Source organism: Poromitra crassiceps (assembly GCF_964638095.1).
Source record: "Poromitra crassiceps genome assembly, chromosome: 3".
NCBI classification, from domain to species: domain Eukaryota; kingdom Metazoa; phylum Chordata; class Actinopteri; order Beryciformes; family Melamphaidae; genus Poromitra; species Poromitra crassiceps.
In genome coordinates, this window is record NC_139625.1 from 13,507,397 (window position 1) to 13,523,409 (window position 16,013).

The 16,013-nt window shown below is 43.6% G+C and overlaps 1 protein-coding gene across 1 annotated transcript in view; it reads right to left on the reverse strand.

The window, feature by feature from the left end:
• The window catches only part of pudp (pseudouridine 5'-phosphatase), a gene marked incomplete at its 5' end in the record, with an annotated part of 55,076 nt that extends 40,398 nt beyond the window's left edge, over positions 1-14,678 (reverse strand). The window contains 3 exons of the mRNA XM_083633575.1: positions 10,372-10,601; positions 13,377-13,595; positions 14,609-14,678. Of these exons, the coding sequence (XP_083489701.1) occupies positions 10,372-10,601; positions 13,377-13,595; positions 14,609-14,678 (519 nt within the window). The remainder of the gene's footprint in view (positions 1-10,371; positions 10,602-13,376; positions 13,596-14,608) is intronic.
• Positions 14,679-16,013: the final 1,335 nt, after the last annotated feature.

Here is a 16,013-nt window from a genome sequence, read left to right on the forward strand (position 1 = left end):
CTGTTCGGTCCTGCGGTTCCGCCTGGCCTCCAGCCTGGGCGGACATTTTCAGAAAATACAAAGTGCGCGGAACAGCAACAACGATCTGTGGACGAAGACAAAACAACTACAAGCAGCAGACGAAATTGGAGGAAGACGATGGAGATGGATTGACGGGCGCACACTACGAAAACCAGTGTCAAACACGACCCGGCGAGCTCTGACATGGAGTCCACAAGGAAAGAGGAAAAGAGGCCGGCCCAGGAACACCTGGCGATGGGATCTCCAAGCAGACATCAAGAAAATGGGTTACACCTGGCGACAGATAGAAAAGAACGCAAAATGACAGAGAACTCTGGAAGTGCCTTGTCGACGGCCTATACCCATGGAGGGGTGTCAGGCATAAGTAAGTACAAAGTGTGCGGGCCAATGAGGGACCTGCCTCGTAGTTGACTTCATAACCGGCCAATCGGGAACGCCGCTGGCAAAACGGTACTGGCTGCCTCCATGGCCCTCCGGCTTGAGCAATAACGTTAAACGTTTGTCGAGTTCACACAGCCATAAAGTGCAGTTATTGCAGAAATAGACTCAATAACAACAATTATGAGTATGAGTATGCAACAGCGGAGTTTCTCGGCGGAAAAGACGTTTTCTTCCGAGTTGATTCGGATTTGACTGGATCCGACGACGCTGACTGGCTGAAGGACAGGATTTGGCGACGCTGATTGGCTGAAGGAGTTGTCTGTCAAGGCAAGTGCTTCCACCCACTGAAATGACTCTGAGTCCAGATGGAACCACAGAACGAAACAGACTAAGTTCATGGATCCGGATGGTTTTAACCAGGCTAGATACATTCCTGAAATACTGGGAAAAATTGATTGAGAGAAAAGTCTGATTTGGTCCATTCCAATGGGAAGCACAAAGAAACAGTTAAAATAAACCCGTGCACAAGTGAAGATATGCTCCCAATCCTCAGTGCGCACATTGATAGCCCGACTACAAACTGAACAGCTCAAAGGCCCTGTTTACACGGCAACGCTCCCTGCATGAAGCTGTAAACTTTTTTAGCGTTTGTGCCTTCCTTTTACATGGCAGCGGCATTCTTGGGGCCTGAAAACGCAAAAAAGTTAAAACAGGTCCCAGAGTGGAATTCTTTGATAACGCCGATCGTCACCGTGTAAAGTGGCATAATGCAATTCTTGTGAAAATGGCTTGTGAAAACGTTCCTCAACTCACCACCGGACCAGATGCGTCGATTTCCTCAAGTCAGGTGTATCATCTGTGGTTTTATGCAGAGACGTCGTCTAAACATGGTCTTAATCCACGTTAAACCCATTGACTAGAGCTGGGCAATTAAGGGAAAAGTTATTGAAACAGACATTTAGACCCTCTAACCGACTTAACCTTGCGCATGCCAATTAATTCATTAATTCAATTAATTAATGTTAATTCGGTTGATATTTTCCCAAATGCGTGTATTCATGAACTTTCCCCTTAAAAAATAGGCTTGTGTTCAGTCACGTGCATCGCCCCGTCCAACTAACGTTCCGTCCAACTAACGTTAGACCGTGTTCAGGTGTTCACTCAAAGCCAAGCTGTCGGCATGGAGGATGACACGAGCGAAAACACTGACAAACAGTACAGAACTGAGGGCGGTGTTAAAAAAAAGCCTCGAGGTCAAAGTTTGAAATAATCGTGATATTGATTTGAACGGGCTCGTCCGTCCACTGTTTGTTTGTTAAAGTCATATCGCCCAGCCCTACCATTGACTGTATAATGGACAATGCCTCCCTGCTTCCTACCGCTATGCAAAAATGAAGCCAAAATATGTTGTTTCAGCGAGCTGCCATCTCGCTTGTGTGACGTCATTTTGGAGGCGGAGTCTATGCAGTAGAGTCGGGCTGAGCCCCCTCAGCCGTTCCGTCGTCTGATGGAGGTTTGAGAGAGTGGCTGTCACAGCTCTCAATCAGCCCTTTTTATATTGTTAAATAACCATTTAAAAAACAAACTTATCAGAAAGATTTACACCTAGGAGGTACGGTGGTGCAGTGGTAAGCACTATCGCCTCACAGCTCGAAGGTCGTGGGTTCGATTCCCACCTGGGGACGAGGTGAACGCTGAAGGAATGCGTGCCCGTCCGCATGTCCTCGAGTGCCCACCGCCCGGGTGGGGTCGGCAAAAGGGCCTTTCTGTGTGGAGTTTGCATGTTCTCCCCGTGCCTCCCGGGGGTTTCCTTCATATAGGAACCCCCTTCACAAAAACATGCAACATCCTGGTTGCTAATGTGGTTCCTCCTCTGGTCGTTAAGGGCGCCTGTTCAGAGGGAGGGAACTGGTTGGAATAGCGTGAACCTCCCACGTGCTATGTCCTACCGGTGAAGCTTCCTCTGTCAGGTGAAAAGAAGCGGCTGGCTGACTGCCCATGTCTCGGAGGAAGCATGGAGCCAGTCTCGGCTCTCCCCAGATCGGCAGAGGGTGGAGTAGCAACCAGGATTGAGAAATCAAGTGAGCACTAATGGGGGATAAAATGGGATAAAAAAAATCGGGGAAAAAAAAAAAAAAAAAGATTTACACCTGAACATACATCAGCATGCTAAGAGCTACCTAAAATGATCAAAACCATCTTTGAGGAAAAAAAGATTGTGTGACGTGTACTTTGATTGTTTAGTTTGGCTCATGTCCTCCGCTAACAAGGAGGGGGCGGGATTTATGACCTATACTGCAGCCAGCCACAAGGGGGCGATCAAGATGTTGTGGCTTCCCTTAAGGGAGCTGACATGACGTCCATATTATTTACAGTCAATGGTAAAACCAATGAATCGTTACGCAGTCTGAAGACTACTCATCATGGAACTTGAGAGCGATTGCATGAAAAGAATAGGACTCCCTCCCTGCTATAAATTAGCAGGAGGTGGCAAATTCAAAGTGGAGTTCAAACTGAACGAGATCCTATGGGCAACGCGAGGTAATGTGATATTCAATTACTGTACACATCTAACGACGGGGTTGTGCGCCGAACAACGATTTACAGTAGATGGCTCCAAATAAGCATAATACTGCACCACCATTTCCCACGTGTTGGTGGGTCTACTTTATGACAGTCTTCTGTTGAAAGTAGGTCATGGCTCCGACTGTTATTCGGTGAGATATTTGGTAGCTATTTTGGGCTGACTCATCCTTCTGAACCCTGAAAGCTCACCACATTTGATCAAAATGCCAGAGAAGACGTGTGTGTGTGTGTGTGTGTGTGTGTGTGTGTGTGTGTGTGTGTGTGTGTGTGTGTGTGTGTGTGTGTGTGTGTGTGTGTGTGCATCTGTCAGTATGGGAGGAGGGCAGAGAGCGGGCCCTTCCTGTGACATAGAATTACTGCAAATGGAACACATTTTGCAGAAAGAACACAAGCGTTACAACGCTGAGGACACTGTGATTTGACTATGGACCTGTGTATTTACCAGGTGTCATGTCAAGTCATATCGAGTCAAGTGTATTTGTACAGCCCGCAGTTTGAAAGGGCTTCACAAAGCACACACTGTGAAAATAAATGAGCTCGTGAAAATAAAGTCAGGCTGAGTAATCTAGTATCCCTACCTGGGCTGGGAAATATATATATCGATGTTATAACGATCTTGATATAAGACTAGATAATCGTCTTAGATTTTTTATATTAATATTAATTAATATTATTTTATTAATTAGTCATCCCTACAATGTTTTCCCAATATCGATATCAAGGAATTCAGTCAAAGATGTATTGATATTTGATTTTGCCCATATCGCGCAGCCCCATCTAGTAAAAGTGCTTGTAACCAGCCAATTGTGTTGTTTCTTTTCTACCTCCAAATAATTATTCTGTTGGCTGAGATTCTGTTGTATACATTCATGTCCATCAATAAAAGAAAGTTGCAACTTCTGTGTTTTAGAAATGTTATTTACATTCACAATATTGCTCACAAATGTCCTCAATGGAGAATGACAATTAAAGGAACGGATTGGACACAGTTATGGGCAAGGCTGTAACATGTTCAGTTTAAAGTGGTCTTAAACACTATAGTGTGGCTTGTAACACATTATGCTTGCCTATTAATAAGGTAAAAAAAGTAGCCTACAATTGCGAATACAATACAAATTAATGAATTAAAATAACTTTGGCTAAGCCCAGCACAGGCAAGGACACTTGCCACTAATTTGGCTGAACAAAAAAGATAGAAAACGGTTTTGACAGTATTGAAAATCATACCGTCGGTATTTCTAAATACCCCGGTATACCGTAATACCTTAAAACATCAGGCCCACCGCAGAGTCAAGCTGATTACCGTTTCACCACCCGCAAACGAGAAGAGATGCAGATAATTAATTAGAATTCCAACGGCGTTAATACAAGAACAAGCAATGCGCACAATATAAGCCATTAGCGGCAACAAAGAAGCCGAGTGAGTGTTGGTGACACAGAGAAAACACAAAGGAGCTGCAGAGAAGAGATATGTTTTACCAAACATCACTCTAGAACAAAAGTGAATGCACCAAGCATGAGAGATTGATTGATTGATTGATTGATTCAACATAGTTGTCAATTTAGCGGAGGTAAAAAGCACTTGTAATTTATATGAGGTGGTGGTGGTGAATCAAAATGCTTACCACAAATAAAGCCAAATAGGTGTGGGTGAGATGAAGGTACGGTTGCTTTACTTTACTTTACTTTGTCATTTAGCAGATGCCTTTATCCAAAGCGACGTACAACAAGGTTATATACAGCACAACAATAAAAACAGATAAACAGAGAATAGAAACCAGAGGATAAAATGAATAAGAGATACAATAAAAGACAATATAAAAAGTGCATACGATTCACAGTGCATAAAAATTCATCCTTCATGTTCATTTAAAACACCAAGGATTAGCTTAATTTACAGAGAGGTAGCTTAATTGGGCTCAAAGTGGAGCCTAAAAAGATGTGTTTTTAATTTTTTATGAAAAATGGGCAGTGATTCGGCCGTCCTAACCACGGAGGGGAAGTTCGTTCCACCATTTAGGCGCGAGGCACGAAAAAAGTCTAGATCGAGAGCGACTTTTAAGCCCGTGTAGTGAGGGAGGGGCGAGGTGTCCTGCGCTAGTGGAGGGGCAGAGGGAGCGGTGAGAGGTTTGGAATCTGACCATGGATTGTAGGTACGGAGGGGCGGTTAGTTGAGCTGCCCTGTAGGCCAGTACCAGAGTCTTGAATTTGATACGTGCCAAGATGGGAAGCCAATGAAAGTCACGGAAGAGGGGAGTGACATGGGATAATTTAGTTTGATTGAAAACCAGACGGGCTGCAGCGTTCTGAATGAGCTGAAGCGGTTGAATAACAGAGGCAGGGAGGCCGACAAAAGAACGTTGCAATAGTCAAGGCGAGACATGACAAGTGACGGGACCAGGAGTTATGTGGCTTGTCTGGTTGCTGGAGATTGGTGGCGGGCACACACACCTCTCCTCCACTGTCGTGACAGACGGGCACACATCTCTCCTCCACTGTCGTGACAGACGGGCACACACACCTCTCCTCCACTGTCGTGACAGATGGGCACGCACCTCTCCTCCACTGTCGTGACAGACGGGCACACACACCTCTCCTCCACTGTCGTGACAGACGGGCACACACACCTCTCCTCCACTGTCGTGACAGACGGGCACACACACCTCTCCTCCACTGTCGTGACAGACGGGCACACACACCTCTCCTCCACTGTCGTGACAGACGGGCACACACACCTCTCCTCCACTGTCGTGACAGACGGGCACACACACCTCTCCTCCACTGTCGTGACAGACGGGCACACACCTCTCCTCCACTGTCGTGACAGACGGGCACACACCTCTCCTCCACTGTCGTGACAGACGGGCACACATCTCTCCTCCACTGTCGTGACAGACGGGCACACATCTCTCCTCCACTGTCGTGACAGACGGGCACACATCTTTCCTCCACTGTCGTGACAGACGGGCACACACCTCTCCTCCACTGTCGTGACAGACGGGCACACACCTCTCCTCCACTGTCGTGACAGACGGGCACACACCTCTCCTCCACTGTCGTGACAGACGGGCACGCACACCTCTCCTCCACTGTCGTGACAGACGGGCACACACCTCTCCTCCACTGTCGTGAGTGACAAGTTAAGTTTTAGCTGCATTGTTCTTTCATCAAGGCGAAGTCGAGGAGATATTGGCTCATAATAATAGCGTCTGCAAATGTAGAGAAGAGCGTGCATGTTGTCTGTGTTTCAATAACAAAGCGTCCTTGCTGAGAATGACGTGCCTGTTGAATTTCGACCAAGGAAATATTCCTGCTGCAGTCGCGGCCCCTTAATGAAAACACTGGAATAAAGACTGACTATAAAGGCTATAAAGGATAGACTACTCGAGGAATAATGCATTTGAAAAGTTAATTTACTGTAGGAAGGCACCAATTAATTATTTTAGAACATCTATTTTTTTCGGTTTGGATGGCTTCACTAATTTGTGCGGTAAGGGAAAAAAAATCTATATCGCGGCAGTTCTACTTACTGTACAACTGAACATTTAGCCCACTTCATAGAAAATACCCAGATATATATCATGTATCACAATTCAGCCTAAATAGCGAGATATTATTTTTGGTCCATATCGCCCAGCCAGCCCTAGAGCAGAGGAAAGGGGCAACTGCTGTTTCTGCTATTCCCATTTTGTCCTTATGGAAAGCAGACAGCGTCTCCAGTCTAACACGTTGACTGCGTCTGTACTCCGTCCGTACAGTCCATAGCATCAAACAATGCAGTATGCAGACTTGAAACATGTTGGTTATGTAGAAACAAAGCGTAAAACTGTCTGACAGGGGGGAGAAAGTACAATCTCTCCTCTTGGCTCTTGCTAAACCAGATGACTGGCTTTCGCCAAAACACACATCATTACCGTAAGTGACTGTGAATTCAGTCTGAGCGCAACACAAAAACATACCGTAATGAAAAAAGTACCCGGCGTCTATTTGGCACCAGTGTTTATTTACCAAAACATGTAGCCAGCCCCGACGTCCCTTAAGGCAGGGGTTTCCCAACCTGTTTTGTGCCAAGGACCGGTAGATACATGGGAAAAAAAGTCGCGGACTGGTTGTCAATTTTAATTTACATACGTTTTAGTTACATATATATTTTAGGGGTGGGGGAAAAAATCGATTCACCTAAGTATCGCGATTTTTAATGTCACGATTTTTTGGATCGATCTTTTATTCCAGAATCGATAATCGCAAATTTAAAAAAAAAAAAAAAAAAAAAAAAAAATTGCAGTCAGGCCACTCACTGAACAGCAGGCCAGGCGCCGCCTACTGGTTTACTAGTGGTTTTATTACTTTATTAGTTAGTCTGAAGTAATAATTACACTTCAGGGTTAAAGTGGGTGCATCTCATTGTAAAATTGGACTTCAAACGGCCCAAATCTGGCTTCAAACGGCCCAAATTTCACGCGCGTTGGCCCATATCGGCCTGGCCTGCTTGGTATCTAATGCCCGGCCTGAATTATGATCCCAGTCCGCCCCTGTTTTTAACTATATCGCCCAGCCCTACTCATGATATATAATATACAGTCTCTAGTGTATGATTCAACTTTTACCATGTTCTAATCTAGTGTAAAAAAGCAAACAAACTGAAAAAATAAAAGAAAAAAATAAACAAAAATCGCAATAAATCGTAATATCGAATCGCAATAATCGTAGAATCGCAATACTTAAGAATCGCAATATAAATCGAATCGGCACCCAAGAATCGTAATATATTTACTCACCAGGTGGCGACAAAGGGTAAATAACAGCCTTTTGTGTTGTACTGTATGTAGCCTATACAGTGTTTATGTTTTTGTTTTAACTACAAACATAAATAAACGTCACCTTGAAACTATGTTTCAACTACCACACACAGCCTATAATATTATAGCCTATGTTTATTTTATTTAAAAAAAAAATTGACCGGCTCGCGGCCCGGTACCAAATGCGTTGCGGCCCAGTACCGGTCCGCGGCCCGGTGGTTGGGGACCACTGCCTTATGGGACCAGCATCTATTTGGGACTCCGCGTTTATTTGAAGTTTTACGGTAACTAAAATATCTCACCCCCACTCACTGAACCTCCTCTTAAACTGTTTTGAGGCCCCTGGGGAGGCCCATCTCCCACTTTGAAAAAACCTCTGAGATGAACCTTTTGATTGTTATAGTGTTCAGGCTAAGATTAGATTAGATTAGATTAGAGTAGGTCAGGACAGGGCAGACTAGGCTGTAGATTGATTAGATTCCTTGTGTGATAGTTAGTTCCGGTTAATGGCTAGAGTAGTCAGATTGTCTGAACTGTTGCTCGTTTTGGCCTGGCCACTCCGCTGCCGGTTCTAGTGTGCCGCTGCTGCTGATAAATGTCAGACTGCGTTGGTTGTCTATTCACTGGCATCATATCGCCTGGTAATTATAATACATAATAACCTAATAGCTAAATTTAATTTTTCTTATACGAACAATATTGTGATATACATTAGTATGTTTCGAAACTGACCCCTGACTATTCGTGACCGCATCGCCCAGCCCCAGTATAACGTCTGTTCTGCTCTCTTCTCCTCCCCTCCCATGCTCTCTTACTACGTTTCTTCCCCTCCTCCCTTTCCCTACTCTCTCCTCCCCCACTTCTCTCCCCTTCCCCCTTCTCCCCCCCTCCCTCAGTCTCTCTCTAACATAAGATTGTTCAACCATGTTATTATTGTCTAGCTATGTCTAGCTAGACATAGTATTCTCTGTGAAGCCCTCTGAGACATGCTTGTGAATTCGGGCTATACAAATAAACTTGACTTGACATAATAGCCGGCTCATCATTTGCCACCAAACGTGGGCATTTATTTGTATCCATAAAAGTTACGTACTGCAGCTTTAAAAGCCCAGAAAACCCCAGACGCTCCTAAAAGCAAAATGCTTATTGTTTGGATTGTATATATGGCATTATGTAGTGCTCTTCTATAAATTACTGTCAACACCAATATATGTTTTGTTGTATTGTAATAATATGCCATAAAGGTTTATTGATCTTTTTTTATCTGGCCTGGCGCACCCGCCAGGCCTGTACAATTGTAGGGGAAACACTGCCAGCTGGAGTACACTCATTATATTAATGTATTATAGCTGCTTCTCCTACCAGAACTTTTTACTCTATTATATTACTCTCGTGAACTACATTGTGCACCGCTTGGACTGTGAATGCCTATTTAATGCCTATTTAACACTACATTTTTGTGATTTTGTCTTTTATACACATGTTCTTTTTGTCTTCTGGATATTGATGTGACCACTACACTGCATACATACACTAAGTCAGATTCCTCGTATGTAATCTTTACATATTGTGGCACTAAAAGTGAGCCAATCGCAGCAAGCGTTCTTCGATTTAATGCGACGCGATTGGCCCACTACCGCAGCAGCTACAACAACCCATACAGACTGTGGTGGTGAAGTGGAACGCGGTGCATGGGACGGAGTTGGCAGTTCAGCCAGTGGAGGGGGGTGGAGGGGAAAAAACAGGTATCAGTATCCCTTTAAGGCAGGGATCTCAAACTCACGGCCCACGATGGAATTGGAAAAAAAAAAAAAAAAATGTTTTACAATGCACCTGAACGCAACATGCAAGATACCCGCTGAATAAGTTTCCAAATGTTCATGTCATTCTGGCCAATACTCCACTTCTGTTATATGTTATATCGTCTGTCCAGAAAAAAAAGTCACTTAAGCAACATCAGCCTTTCAGCCAACACAGTGGCAGAGCAGATTACTGAGCTGTCAAGTGACATTTATGATCAGTTCTAATTCTAGCTGGAGTTCCAAGGGACAGTTGAAAATTAACACTGCCTAATTTAGTAATGTGCATTTTCCCTAAAAAAAGAAAACAAAGTCCCTCAAATAAACAAATAAATTGTTAATGTAAAAAATAGATTGTCCCTCAAATAAATGAATAAATTGTTAATGTTGAGAATTCGAACGGTTGCATTTTTCTCTCTTTTTTTTTTTAAATACATGAAGTGGCCCCGTTGTGACAAGACTGGACACTCAGCGGCCCCCAGGTCATTTGAGTTTGAGACCCCTGCTTTAAGGGTACTGTATTTCTTACGGCGGCTTTAGCTCAGGAGGTAGAGCGGGTCGGCCAATGACGCAAGGGTTGGCGGTTCGATCCCCGCTCCCTCCCAGCTGCTGTCGTTGTGTCCTTGGGCAAGACACTTAACCCTCCTTGCTCCCGATGGTGTGTAGGCACCCTGCGCGGCAGCCTGCCGCCATCGGTGTATGAATGGGTGAATGTAGACTACCTACTGATTGTAAAGCGCTTTGGATAAAAGCGCTATATCAATGCAGACCATTCACCATCTTACCGTGCCCGGGGATGCCGGGGGGTTGAATCGACTGGCACAAATCAGGAAGGAGTCCGGCTGGGGCTTGCTGTTCTTGACCTCGGGGTCGTCTCCCAGAACGATGTGACTGAACAGATCAAAGAAGGCTTTGTGCTGGCTCGTCTTCAGCTCGTATGTGGCGCCCGCCGAGCTGGTCGCCACCGCCACGGGGACGTGGTGCTTCCGCAGGTGCTGGACCAGTTTCTCCACACCTGGCGGTGCATGTGTTGCAGAATAAGGATTACGGTTAGAATGGTCGGCCTTTCGTCAACCGCTTCCCCGCGGATATACTTACTTACTTTACTTTACTTTATTGGTTTATTGTGACGGGACAATGCACATTAATGAACATGTTCAGAAATACAGAAGCCTCTATATACAAAAACATGTAAATATGCCGGAGTTAGCTAATGCTAATTTACATCCGTAGTCCCCAATAAATATCAAAACAATCACTCATTACAATCATTCAACGCACAAACCGATAAACATGTAACGTGTCATCGCAAGAGATACCACAACATTACAGACATCAAAATTACAGCAAAACTCAGACAGGATGTACATGCAGCATGTCAGTGCTAAAAGAAGAATACTACACCTTACATTCGACAGGTTACATGATAACAATACATAATACATATGTTTTTATGACTTTTTATTTCAGATGGCTGACCAGAGAAATCATTCCAGTGTTGTGCGGGTGGATTTTACTCAACACCTTCAAGGATTTCACTACTACTGTCCAATAAGGTGGAGGGGTTCCGGTTCGGTAGACACGAGCATGTGACCGAAATGAACAGGTGAAGCGCGCAAAGCTAGAAATGACTGAGCGAGTGAAGCACGTGATGCTTCTAGTGTCTATAAAAGCTGTGAAGAAACTTGATTCAGCCTGCCTCAAAGGAACACATTCCTTTCACTTCCCCATCAAGCGATAGGAACAGACAGAAAAAGAAATCATGTCCAATCAAACCCATGTGTCCCCAATAGATTGGCTCTTGTGATCCATGCTAACACTTTAGCATAGACTATGTTGAGTGACAGTAGGCCCCATGCTAACACTTTAGCATAGACCAGGGGTGCCCAAATTCTTTCCCATGAAGGGCCAAAACTCAATCTGGGTGGAGGGCCGAGGGCCAAAAATAAACGTTGTGGAATTACATTAAAATGTATTGTGTTTTATAGAAAATTAACATTCTAAATCTAAAAATAACATTTCAATATAATAATCTACTTTTGATCCGTTTGGTAATTGTAATAATTTGCAATTGGTTATATATATTTAAAAAAAACATCTGCATTTGTGGGGAGCTTAAACATTTAATCAGTAATCAATTGTAATTGTCAATTGTAATCAAGAGAGAAATTTGACTTAATTCACAACTTGAAAAATCCTCAAGGTACTTTGAAAATGTTCAGAGGGGAACTGGTTGGAATAGCGTGAACCCCCCACGTGCTATGTCCTACCGGTGAAGCTTCCCCTGTCAGGTGAAAAGAAGCGGCTGGCTAACTGCCCATGTCTCGGAGGAAGCATGGAGCCAGTTTCGGCTCTCCCCAGATCGGCAGAGGGTGGAGTAGCAACCAGGATAAATTAATTCATTAGCACTAATGGGGGATAAAAATGGGATCCGTGGCGGGCCAAAACAAACAGGCCCGCAGGCCCCAAATTGGTCAGCACTGGCATAGACTATGTTGAGTGACAGTAGGCCCCATGCTAACACTTTAGCATGTACTATGTTGAGTGACAGTAGGCCCCATGCTAACACTTTAGCATGTACTATGTTGAGTGACAGTAGGCCGCATGCTAACACTTTAGCATGTACTATGTTGAGTGACAGTAGGCCCCATGCTAACACTTTAGCATGTACTATGTTGAGTGACAGTAGGCTCCAAGGCTGTCAACACTTTTATCATGGAGCACCAGAGGCAATGCTCTACTACCAGGGACACATGGATCATTTTGGTGTATGTCGTCACCACCCAATTTCAAGTGTATTCCTTTAAGCAGCTGCTGCTAACCCGTTTTCATGGGTTTCAATGGAGGGTTTTTAGCTTCACATGGTTTAAATGCTGTCCAAGAGGCTGTCCAAAATGACAAGAGGACTTGAACTGCAATAGGTTTATGGTTTCAGATAGTGAGCTTAATCAGAACAGATTTCACTACTGTTGCGGGACATGCCGCCTTATTAGGGCTGTCACTTTTTCCCAAAATAAAGTTCGAACGAACTTTAATTGCCTGCAAAAAATAATTTTTTTGGTTAATTAATTTTTATTTTTTATTTTTATTTTTTATGCAGGCCAGGCCACCGGGCATCGGCCCGACGTGTTAGCTTGGATGCCCTCGACCAAGAAGACTCAACTCCTTGGTGACCACAAGTAGTGCAACATAGTACGACCACAAGTAGTGCATTCTCTCACAGTCACAACACTGCCTCACAAACTTGGCTGCATCCAACTCGAGACAACTTTTCAGACCCTGGAGACAATATTTCTCAGAAGAGACTAACGCGACAAATCTGGAGACTTTTTCTGACATGGGATTAACATTACCAGCAAGCAGCAGTTGGTTAATTTTGGTTAATTAAAAATAAATAAATAATAATAATAATAATAATAATAATAATAATAATAATAATAATAAAATAAAAAAATCGAACAGGTCAATTATACATTCGAACATGCCCTCCTCCCCCACATTCAAAGTTAAATTCGAATTTCGAATCAAAAGTGACAGCCCTACGCCTTATAGACCTTTTTGGCATTTTGGCGATCTTTTAGAATTTAGATAGAAGTTAGTCAGCACTCAAAATTAAGATGTCTGTCCACATAAGCACCCTACCACAGTATTGTGTGGGTCAGAATTGGTGTTTATGAGGGGGAACTTTTCTGTAAGGATAAAAAATATATATATATGAAATAAGTTGCATAGTATACCTTTAACAGTGGGATGCGAAATGTGTTATAGCCCCAGTAGCAATGGGACATACCTGGCATCAGCTGGGCAGAGGGAAATATTCTTTCTTGTATCTGTCTGCTTTCAGCAAGCAGCTCCTCTGCTGTCATGGGGAGTCTGAGGGCGTCCCGAATCATCTGGGCAGCATCCAGAGCCTTTTTCCCCATCACTAACGACTTCACCTCCCATGTGTAGCGCTTTCCAAAACGGTCACAGATTTCCTGGAAGGACACGGTGTACAGTCGCTCTGTATCTAAAATGAGGAAAATATAGCAGGAATGAATGGCCTTCTCTACTCAGTGAATTGTCATTTAGAATTAAATATTAACAACAGTCTGGGCGGGGACATCAAATTGTGTTGTCACACGTTAATTTCAGTATGCAAACAAGAGGGGATTGTAATCAAAATAACAGGTGGCTGTGATCACAAAGGGCAGCCATAGATCAAGAGCAAATTATGTCATATTATTAAGAAATGCACCATTCAACATTATTATGTACATGTCTCAACCTGAGGTAACACACACACACAGAAATGTACCATTCAAAATGTTATGACAGTATTATTTACATCCATCAACATGAGGCACACACACACACACACACACACACCTGTAGGCTATAGCTAATTTAATGCACAGCCCCTGTACACACAGACTCTCTCTCTCGCGCGCGCACACACACACACACACACACACACACACACACACACACACACACACACACACACACACACACACGCAGAAATGCACAATTCAACATGTTAGAGGGATGCAAACTCATGCAGAGTGAAAAAGGTGACAGATATACAAAACCACTCCGAATTCATTAATTAAAACACACCTGTATAGCTAATTTAATGCACAGCCCCGTGGCGTTCCCTAGAGAGTGGCGCGCTCACATCCAATCAAAGATCCGGCAATTTAATATTGGCCATGCTTACCGGGAGATAAATCACTCGTATAACATAAAATAAAGCATTTTTACACTGAGTAGAAGCCGGCGTTTAATTCGGCATACATTTAATCCATAAAGCAGCTATTTATTTCAATCAAACCTTCACTTTCAAGTGGTTTGGCATTGGCAATATTCAACGCCACCTTAAACTACCCGCTTTTTAAATTGAGTTCAGCGTGAACAGCAGTCTCCATAGAAGAGAACAGCACGTCCGGGGGCTAACTTTTAGTGACTGATTGACAGTTTACAACTGAAGCGAGTGAAAGTCAGCTCCAACAGTTAGAAGTCAAAGAGAACGCGTTACATCACCTAGTAATAATCCATCCATGTCAAAAAGCACATGGCTCACAGGTTTGTAGGTGTCGCTTGGCAGAAACATGTTTATGTTTAGCGTCCTCAGCTGTGTCAGGGCGAAAAGGGAGGGACAAGTGAAAACTAACACTAGTGAAAAATCTATCCTGTGGCAAAACGAAACCAATCAATTGACCTTTAACGAGGTGAATGCAAGCGCCTACGTTCTTCAATAGACAAATATAGGCTCTGGCGTCTGAAATGTAGCTGCAGTTCCAAGGTTTATTTATTTCTTTTTTTTCCCCTCTTCCGGGTAAACTTTATAGTCGTCCTGTCACAACGGCTTGTGGGAAATGAAGTCCGCGCGCCTCTACAGTGCTTCCTCTTGAGAGAGCCTGGTGACGCGAGGTTACTAACCTCGCAACTGCATTTATGGACCATTAATTTTCATGCTTCAACTTCAGAGAGGGGGGTTATGTTTTTCATTCATGGCACCCACACCAGAAATAATGGATTTCCTCCCCCACATCACCACACACACACACACACACACACACACACACACACACACGCTGTGCTGTATCTCTCTGCTGTTTATTCTAACATTAATGTGTTTATGTAGGCTATTGTTCTTTTTCTAACAGTAACCTAATAGGCTAAATATGTAATCCAGCCGAGGAATCATTAATTAATGATGATGCCACATCAATGGGGGCAATTTTAGGCTGGGGCCGGTTACACAAAGCACTTAAGTTAAGATTTTCCTTAGAGTCCGATTTAAGGTGTCCATAAAATAAAATCAGTTGCACAAAACACCCTTAAATCTTCTTCTTAAGGTTACACATTTTAAGGAAAGCGTAAGCACAAGATTTAATGGTGTTTTGTGCAGCCAATTCTATTTTATGGACACCTCGGACTAAGAAAAATTAGGGGTGCTCAGTCCCCAATGAGAATGTGGTTCTCACCAGGGACCCCAGTGGTTCTTTTACACCAAGTAGGCTACCACCTCAGAAATGACCACCATTATGACTAATGAAAGTATGAGAGGGAGGGAGCCCCGCGTACCACCAGTGGTACCAAACCAGTGTTCTAGGGCAGTGGTTCTCAAATTTTTTCACATGAAGGACCCCTAAACTGACAAAAATTAGACCACGGACCCCCATTTGATAGGATTTTGTCCCATGGGGTACCCCATATGATAATAAGACTGATGCTTTTATTAAATTATTTGAGGTGTAGCGCCACAGAGTGACGATTTGTTCCAATGCTTTTATTCACTGTCCATAATGTACTGCAAATGCATAAAGCCCAATTCTATCAGAATAAGAAACACTGTGACTACTTTAACTCAAATAATTAAGTACATCAGTTCAAATCTCCCCAAACCACCACCTGAAGACCTCATGACCTTGAGGGGAAAACT